We start from the raw sequence: 9529 nt of genomic DNA, 5'->3' as shown, positions 1-9529 counted from the left end.
TCCTCGCTAACTCCTCCTCCTCTTCCTCCTCTTCCTCTTCCTCTTCTTCTTCCTCTTCCTCTTCTTCCTCCTCTTCCTCTTCTTCCTCTTCCTCATCCTTCCTCTTCTTCCTCTTCCTCCTCCTTCCTCCTCTTCCTCCTCCTTCTTCCTCCTCTTCCTCTCCCTCTTCCTCATCCTTCCTCCTCTTCCTCTTCCTCCTCCTTCTTCCTCCTCTTCCTCTTCCTCCTCTTTCTTGCCTCAAACTGTAGCTAGAATTTAGGAAAATTCCCAAATTTTTAATTTGTTGCCGTTTGCGCAGATAAAGTCTGAATTGCATCAAATTAGAATCAGTTGTTAAACTCTTTGCCCTAAACCTACTTGAAGTGAAATAAATTAATTTGGTGAGACAGCGCCTCCTACAGAGTGACATCAAATTTAAATGGAGGGTAAAATGTTTAATATTTCAAAATTTTACAAAAGTCAGCACAAAATTCCATTTTGCCTTCCTGATCAAAAAAGTCAATGACTCATGTCATATTTGTAATGACGTTGCCGCAGCGATGACAGAAACATCCCATGTTATTGACACTTTATACTTTTACAAACTCCTCGGGTTTTTGCCCGATTTAACCTGAAACTGGAGCGACTTTTCTTCAGGAGTCGACCATGAAAAGTGATCCACATTTTCATTGTAAAAGCCACGGACTTTGTGGCTTTTCCCTTCACATGTAAAGCAAAGGGAAGAAGACGCGACAGCGTCACGGATTCAGCCGTTGGTCTAATAAAAGGGGCGCTAACCTCTTGCAGTGGCGGTGTGGCGAGGGGCGATCATCGGCGCTTGCGGCTATATTTATTATTAATTAGGCCCGAGCGCCACAAGCTGGCGAGAGGCCTATTAATCTCGTAAGGCCGTGCGAAGCACGGCTGCGAAAGTGCGCACGTAGTGCGCACGAAATCGAGCGCGAAGCGCTCGCCCACTTCCAAACACTCACTAACGCACTCCTTCACTCATGCACGCCCCGTGCATACTAATTAGTAGTAGGAAAATGGAACATTACCGTTGTAAACGGGCGAAGCCCGTGAAAAAGTGCGCACTAAACGAGCACTTTACATTGAGATGACGACCGCGAAGCGGTCGTCATCCCCATATAAAGCACTCATTTGCGCTAAGTAGCTCACGAATACGTTCCATCTCTTGCATGTTCCGTTCATATAAACATGTAATGCAAAAATGTAACATTATTACTGTTTAGAGGGCCAAAAACACAAAGTGGGCGGAGCCCACTCAAAATTAACGAAAGTACCCGTCAGTGACCAGGGACCCACACCATGAGGTAGGAAAGCGCGAGCGCTTTCCGAAAATGTATAGTTTATGATATTTGAAAAATGGGAAACATTGTTTTCGCATCGGAATATTCTTCTTTCTTCTTCTTCTTCTTCTCGGGACCAACCCCCCTATTTTTCACCCAGTGAACATTGACGAAAAGTCACAAAAATGTTCACACCTCGAAAAATCGTGCCTCTCTACATTCTGGCTATTTCCCTTTTCTAAAATAAAAAAAATTGCCGCGTCAGCGCCCCCAAATGTACCAAAAATGCATTGAGAGATGGGAAATGACCCAAAAAAAATCTGATCGTAGAATCATGAAATTTGGCGCAGAGGTAGATCGTGACAAGAGAAGTAAAAAATATTATTACGGCAACGCCGTCCGCCCAACCAAATGTCGACCATATTGCTTCAAAAATGGCTAAACATGACTTCGGAGTTTTTCCAAACGTCGTACTTTTACGAACTCCTCCCAGGGCGTCAGCCCTATTAACCTGAAATTTGGTGAGACTCATCTTCAGGACCATCAAAAGGTATCCACATTTTCATTCAAAGAGTCACGGTGTCTGTGCGGCAAAGCCACACATTTTGCCAAGAATTCAAAATAAAATTGCTTTTTGATGGTAAAACAAAGGGGAGAAGATGTGACAGCGTCACAGATTCAGCAGTAGGCGTAATAAAAGGACAATTGGGGCGCGTTAGCGCCCCCTCCTCTTGCGGCGTGGCGGCGGTGTGGCGGCGGCGTGGCGAGGGCCGATCATTGCTGCTTGCGGCTATATTATTGTTATTATTATTATTGATGAAAATCTGATTTGTTTGTTTTTTAATCATTGTCTGTCGCAAACGCTCTTTTCGTTTGTGTTTTAGAATCTGTAAATTCTGTAAATAGTTTTTTGTGGATAAATGAATGAATTAGACATTAGGAAATATAGTCAATAAAACACATGTGACTAGAAGCTGCTGTTTAGTATTTTTAAAAAGAGTGTTTTAAATCCTAATGTTGAAATGACTCTTTCTCTTGATATGACGTGTTTGTCACATCATGGTTTATGGTCCAAGCTGATCTGAAGTGTGTTAACTCTTGTGTGTGTTGCGTGTGTTGCGTGTGTTGCGTGTGTTGCGTGTGTTGCGTGTGTTGCGTGTGCAGCCGTCTCTGCCCGTCCTCTACACTCTGTCCAGCCAGGCGACCCACGAGGCCGTGCACCTCCTCTGCCGCATGCTGCTGTTCGACCCGGTGAGTCAGCTCCAGGTTCTAATTAAAGCTTTAACCTGTGAGTTCATCTCTGACGCGTCCGGTGCATCCAACATGTGATAGATGTGAATCAGAGTTTGCAACAGTTTGTCAAGAAACGTCAGAGTTTTTCGGGGGAAATGACGTGAAACCGCAATGACATCCGTCCAAAAGGCGAGGGACGATGTGCACACGAGGAACAGACATTCAGAAAGGAAAAATATGTATTTTACCTCATGGAATTCTCAAACTGTTAAAGTACTGTAAAACTGTAAATTAGACCAGATTTGAGTGAAAATGTCCTGGATTTATCTGCACTTGAGTGTCAAAGTACGGAACATTGTGGCTCAATCCTAATTCTAAGTTTGAACTCTAAAATCTTTCTTCTGCACAAGTATTAGTCACATTTGTTTTTTCGCTCACTGGACATGAGTATTGGATATAAAGCTCGTTTTCAACTGTTGTAACCATGGTGTGCCTCAAATGCACAGAAAGAATCAACGAAAAAATAAAAGCTCAGAAATGAGTCAAAAATATTGGTTACAAACACTAATCGATACTTAATACTGAGCTCCTCACCTTATCTCTAAGGGAGCGCCCAGCCGCACGGCGGAGGAAACTCATTTCGACCGCTTGTATCCGCGATCTTGTCCTTTGGGTCATTAAAGCTCATGACCATAGGTGAGGTCAGAACGTAGAGTGACCAGTAAATCCAGAGCTTTGTCTTTGGACTCAGCTCCTTCTTCACCACAACAGTCGATGCAGCGACTGCATCGATCCAACTGTCAATCACACGCTCCATCAAGACCCCCCACCCACCTGAAGAGGGCAAGACACCTTTTTCCGGTCGAGAACCATGGCCTCGGATTTGGAGCCGATTCTCATCCCAGACGCTTCCCTCTCGTCCCAGTGCAGCTGCAGGTCCAGGTTTGATGGAGCCTCAGGACAACATCGTCTGCAAACAGCAGAGATGAGATCCTGTGGTCCCCAAACCGGACACTCTCCAACCCCTGACCACACCCTCTGACCAATGACTGGGCCTAGAAATTCTGTCCATAAAAACTATGAACTGAAGCAGTGACAAAGCGCAGCCCTGAGGAGTCCCTCATGGGAACAGGTCTGACTTACTGCAGTGAACACAGCTCCTGCTCCTGTCATACAGGGACCGGACAGCCCTGAGCAAAGGGCCCCGGACCCCGTACTCCCGGAGCACCCCCCAAACGACACCCCGAGGGACACGGTCCAAAGCCTTCTCCAGGTCCACAAAGCACATGTGACTGTGCAAACTCCCATGAGCCCTTGCGCCCCCTGGTGGAGAGTCTAGAGCTGGTCCAGTGTTGCACCACCAGGACCTAAACCTGCTCCTCCTGAATCTCAGGTTCTATGGGTCAGATTCTCCTCCAGGACCTGGAATAGACCTTATGGGAGGCTGAGGAGTGTGATGGGACACACCCTCTGGTCCTCCTTCTGGAACAGAGGGACCACCACCCCGGTCTGCCAGAGACACTGTCCCCGACCGCCACGCCCTGTTACAGAGACATGTCAGCCAAGACAGTCCTACAATATCCAGAGACTTTAGGTCCTCAGGATCTCATCCCGGAGCCACCGAGGAGCCACCGAGGAGCCACCGAGGAGCCACTGAGGAGCCACCGAGGAGCCACCGAGGAGCCACCGAGGAGCCACCGAGGAGCCACCGAGGAGCCACTGAGGAGCCACTGAGGAGCCACTGAGGAGCCACCGAGGAGCCACTGAGGAGCCACTGAGGAGCCACTGAGGAGCCACTGAGGAGCCACCGAGGAGTTTGCAAACAACCTCAGTGACTTCAGCTTGGGTGATGGACGAGTCCTCAGTCTCTGCTTCCTCTTCAGAAGACGTGACGGTGGGATTAAGGAGGTCCTCAAAGTCCTTCCATCGTCCGACCGCCTCCTCAGTCGAGGTCAGAGGTCAGCACCTCTTCCTCCTCCTGAGGCGCCGGACGGTTTGCCAGAATTTTTTTGGGGCCGACCGATAGTCCTCCTCCATGGCTCCTCCTCCATGGCTCCTCCTCCATGGCTCCTCCTCCATGGCTCCTCCTCCATGGCCTCCCCAAACTCGTCCCAGCCCCGGGTTTTTGCCTCTGCGACAGCACGAGCTGCGCCCGCTTGGCCTGTCGATACCCGTCGATGACCTCAGGAGACCTACAGGCCAGAGTGGCCTGTAGGTCTCCTTCCTTAATACTTAATACTGATCGAAATAAAGCTCAATACTGAAAAAAACCCACATAAAAACCCAATTACCGGTAGAATAGTTTTGGAAAGAAAAATGGCAAGATCTGGTGTTAAATTATGCTTGAATAAGTGACATTAATCCAGGTTTGTTTAAATACCAATAAAACGAGTCGGTTTGATCTCATTTCAAGTGAGAAAATACTTGTCTTTTTCTTATTTTAATCAAATAATACATTTCCTGCTCGTTCCAAACACGCTCCGATCGAGACGTGTGATGTTCATGTTCAGAGCCTGTGTGAGTTTGACCCGTCGTCACGGTGACTGTGTTTGTTTAGTCCAAGCGCATCTCGGCGAAAGACGCGCTGGCGCACCCGTACCTGGACGAGGGCCGCCTGCGTTACCACACCTGCATGTGCAAGTGCTGCTACACCACCTCCACCGGCCGCGTCTACACCAGCGACTTCGAGCCCGTCACTGACCCCAAGTTCGACGACGGCTTTGAGAAGAACCTCAGCTCCGTGCGGCAGGTCAAAGGTCAGCCCCGCCCGTTTGTCACGCTCCGATACAGCGTTTCTTCACAGTGAAGGCACTAAAACCTCTTCTTGGCATTTACGCGTCATATCCGCGCTCCTCGCCCGTAACGAGAGGTTTACGAGATCAGAACTGTCAGTTAGCCTTTAGCTCAGAGGCTAATCATCTAAAACAAAACACTGACATTTAACGAGGATAATGAGCATATTTATCTTGATGAGGCAAAAACCATCCTGCGTTTTTTATCTAACTTCAGCTTTGAACACATTTAGACTAATAAACCAAACTGTAACTAGCCAGGCGCTAAAGCAGGCTAACTAAAGCAGGCTAACTAAAGCAGGAACAAGCTGCTGAAGGAGCTGGGAAGTGGTCAAGGTTCTCACAGGAAACGTGACGTTTCAGGTCAAATACAAAATAAAGTCGGTTTATCGTGGATCGTTGTGGTTTGTTCAGAAATCATCCATCAGTTCATCCTGGAGCAGCAGAAAGGAAGTCGAGTCCCGCTCTGCATCAACCCTCAGTCCGCCGCCTTCAAGAGCTTCATCAGGTAAAGTTCTCTTCTTCAGTTACAGTCACACACTTGGATAGTACCAAGACCAGGACTGAACCGGGACTAAAGTGGGACCTTAATACTCTTGATCAGGCTCTACAACATGAGTGGGTTAAAGGGCATTTATTGTGGCATTAGTGCCTGGGTGAATGTTTCTAATCTCTTTCCTTCCTGTTGTGGTGGTGTTTGGGTGTTTGGGTGTTTCGGCAGCTCGACGGTGGCTCAGCCCTCAGAGATGCCTCCGTCTCCGCTGGTGTGGGAATGAGGAGCAGCTCGTCTCCTCCTCCTCCTCGCTCTTTAAACCTGCGTAGCATTTCACTGGACATGTCAGTGTCTGCTGAGAGAAGAGCCACAAGGGGGCGCTTCACGAGGGGGCGCTTCACGAGGGGGCGCTTCACGAGGGGGCGCTTCACGATAGGGCGCTTCACGATAGGGCGCTTCACGATGGGGCGCTTCACAATGGGGCGCTTCACAATGGGGCGCTTCACGAGGGGGCGCTTCACGATAGGGCGCTTCACGATGGGGCGCTTCACAATGGGGCGCTTCACGAGGGGGCGCTTCACGAGGGGGCGCTTCACGAGGGGGCGCTTCACGATGGGGCGCTTCACGATGGGGCGCTTCACGAGGGGGCGCTTCACGAGGGGGCGCTTCACGATGGGGCGCTTCACGAGGGGGCGCTTCACGATGGGGCGCTTCACGATAGGGCGCTTCACGATAGGGCGCTTCACGATAGGGCGCTTCACGATGGGGCGCTTCACGAGGGGGCGCTTCACGATGGGGCGCTTCACGAGGGGGCGCTTCACGAGGGGGCGCTTCACGATGGGGCGCTTCACGAGGGGGCGCTTCACGAGGGGGCGCTTCACGAGGGGGCGCTTCACGATAGGGCGCTTCACGAGGGGGCGCTTCACGATGGGGCGCTTCACGATAGGGCGCTTCACGATAGGGCGCTTCACGATAGGGCGCTTCACGATAGGGCGCTTCACGAGGGGGCGCTTCACGATGGGGCGCTTCACGATAGGGCGCTTCACGATGGGGCGCTTCACGATGGGGCGCTTCACGATGGGGCGCTTCACGAGGGGGCGCTTCACGATGGGGCGCTTCACGATGGGGCGCTTCACGATGGGGCGCTTCACGATAGGGCGCTTCACGATGGGGCGCTTCACGATGGGGCGCTTCACGATGGGGCGCTTCACGAGGGGGCGCTTCACGAGGGGGCGCTTCACGATGGGGCGCTTCACGATGGGGCGCTTCACGATGGGGCGCTTCACGAGGGGGCGCTTCACGATGGGGCGCTTCACGATGGGGCGCTTCACGATGGGGCGCTTCACGATGGGGCGCTTCACGATGGGGCGCTTCACGATGGGGCGCTTCACGATGGGGCGCTTCACGGGAGCCACAGAGACTATTTGGTCCCGGGATGGTTTTTGCCACAACACTCTAAAACACACACTGGTAACGGCTTCTTTCTAAACGCACTTGAACACGTGGGCGTGGTCCTGAAGGCTTCCTCACTTCCACCACCAGGAGGCGACAGACGCAAACGCTTTATTTGTGGCGTGTAAATAACGGTTCCTCAAAAGACGTGTTCCATTTTCACAAAGGTACAAACGGGATGAAAACACCGTGGAAACGAGGACTCAAAGTCAAACGCTGCGGTGGATTCTGAAAGACGTTTGTTCGGTGCCAGTGTTCGCTTCGTCGACACGGCAACGGCACAAACAAACGCACAAACGGCACTCGTGTGTAGCTCCCGAACCAAGTGTGTCTTCAACTGCACATAGAAAGCACCTTTCTTCATGTGATCGTGGAAAATGTCTGGCAGGTGACCACCGTTTTGTCCGCTCTAAACTGGTGTTCATCGCCTCCTGGTGGCAACAGTGGGAAACGCAAACACACACAAAAGAATTGTGAAAGTCCAAAAAGCCAAACGGGGCCTTTTGTGCACCAAACACAAGATGAAATGCTGTTCTTAAATGCACTGATGCATTTAAACCTCCAAATGACATGTTTCTGATCATTTGTATGTTGATGAGGCAAAAACCATCTTGTGCTTTTGAAGAGTGGATCCATCACTTCCACGAGACGAGGAGCTCTTTGACTCGATATGAAGACCTATGTTTAATATATTCAGTATTATGAGTAAATATAGTCTATATTTAAGTAGAGTTTATCATGTTATTGGTGCCCCACTTAGTCTGCGACGCTGGGAAGTTGCCAAAAACGAGCTTTGAATTCAGACAATCGATTCAGTCTAAAACCCGCTCGTGTTTCCCCGGGCGACTTTTAGACGTTTATTTAAAGATTTTAAAAAGCCCCTTTGCCAAAGATTAGAGCCTCGTGCAAATATGAGAAAACGAGGAAATCATTCAAACAAAAATACTTATTTAAGACTTCTTTGATCAGATTTGACGCATTCCTTACATTTGATTAGATATTAAATTCTCGTTGGTGATCCTGTTGGTGATCCTCTTGGTGATCCTCTTGGTGATCCTCTTGGTGATCCTCTTGGTGATCCCGTTGGTGATCCTCTTGGTGATCCTCTTGGTGATCCTCTTGGTGATCCTGTTGGTGATCCTCTTGGTGATCCTCTTGGTGATCCTCTTGGTGATCCTGTTGGTGATCCTCTTGGTGATCCTCTTGGTGATCCTCTTGGTGATCCTCTTGGTGATCCTGTTGGTGATCCTCTTGGTGATCCTCTTGGTGATCCCGTTGGTGATCCTCTTGGTGATCCTCTTGGTGATCCCGTTGGTGATCCTCTTGGTGATCCTCTTGGTGATCCTCTTGGTGATCCTGTTGGTGATCCTCTTGGTGATCCTCTTGGTGATCCTGTTGGTGATCCTCTTGGTGATCCTCTTGGTGATCCTCTTGGTGATCCTCTTGGTGATCCTCTTGGTGATCCTCTTGGTGATCCTCTTGGTGATCCTGTTGGTGATCCTCTTGGTGATCCTCTTGGTGATCCTGTTGGTGATCCTCTTGGTGATCCTGTTGGTGATCCCGTTGGTGATCCTCTTGGTGATCCTCTTGGTGATCCTCTTGGTGATCCTCTTGGCGATCCTGTTGGTGATCCTCTTGGTGATCCTGTTGGTGATCCTCTTGGTGATCCTGTTGGTGATCCCGTTGGTGATCCTCTTGGTGATCCTCTTGGTGATCCCGTTGGTGATCCTCTTGGTGATCCTGTTGGTGATCCTCTTGGTGATCCTGTTGGCGCGAGGCTTCTTAAATTCGCCGGCGTTTCTCCAGATCGTAGTTGCTAAAGTTCGCCTTTTGTGTCTGAAACGTCTCATTTGTCACGTCCTGCTTCGGAGTCCAAACCACTTTAAACGACTGCGTTACGAAAAGGCGCGCAAGCTTTTTCTGTGGAACTGGAACTGGTTTTGAAACGTGTGCTATTTATTTACGGCGATCGTGATGAAAGATTTTGCGTTTCCAAAGACTGAAAGATGAAAGAACGATCGTGTACCTCCCCTCCGTCTACAACCGCCTCCTGAGACCTCGTCGAGAATCAAAGGAAACGCAAATGAGGCCGCTCTGAGGGGGAGGGGCTAGACCCAGAGTGAAACTGTCAGTTTGGTTATGACTCCTCCTCTTTGGGTACCTCTTTATCTTGCATTTGAATCAAGATGGCTCAAAAATTGCTTGCATTTTCCACAGATCTGACCCGTACTATGGCCTGGTCATGTCAGGAAAACGTCTCTCCGACTCGA

At 49.8% G+C, this 9529-nt stretch overlaps 1 protein-coding gene across 1 annotated transcript in view; it reads left to right on the top strand.

Moving 5' to 3' along the window:
* nlk2 (nemo-like kinase, type 2) overlaps window positions 1–6197 on the top strand; it is a 20031-nt gene extending 13834 nt beyond the window's left edge. Inside the window, exons 10-13 of the mRNA XM_072456513.1 lie at window positions 2454–2540; window positions 5080–5278; window positions 5729–5822; window positions 6036–6197. Coding sequence (XP_072312614.1) covers window positions 2454–2540; window positions 5080–5278; window positions 5729–5822; window positions 6036–6090 — 435 coding nt within the window. The 3' untranslated portion in view covers window positions 6091–6197. The remainder of the gene's footprint in view (window positions 1–2453; window positions 2541–5079; window positions 5279–5728; window positions 5823–6035) is intronic.
* Window positions 6198–9529: the final 3332 nt, after the last annotated feature.

The sequence above is a fragment of the Eucyclogobius newberryi genome, unplaced genomic scaffold, assembly GCF_026437365.1.
Source record: "Eucyclogobius newberryi isolate DKJ021-1_F unplaced genomic scaffold, fEucNew1.0.hap1 SCAF_10, whole genome shotgun sequence".
Classification (NCBI taxonomy): domain Eukaryota; kingdom Metazoa; phylum Chordata; class Actinopteri; order Gobiiformes; family Gobiidae; genus Eucyclogobius; species Eucyclogobius newberryi.
The sequence above is the reverse complement of the archived record's forward strand: the minus strand, read 5'-3'. Positions and strand labels throughout refer to the sequence as shown.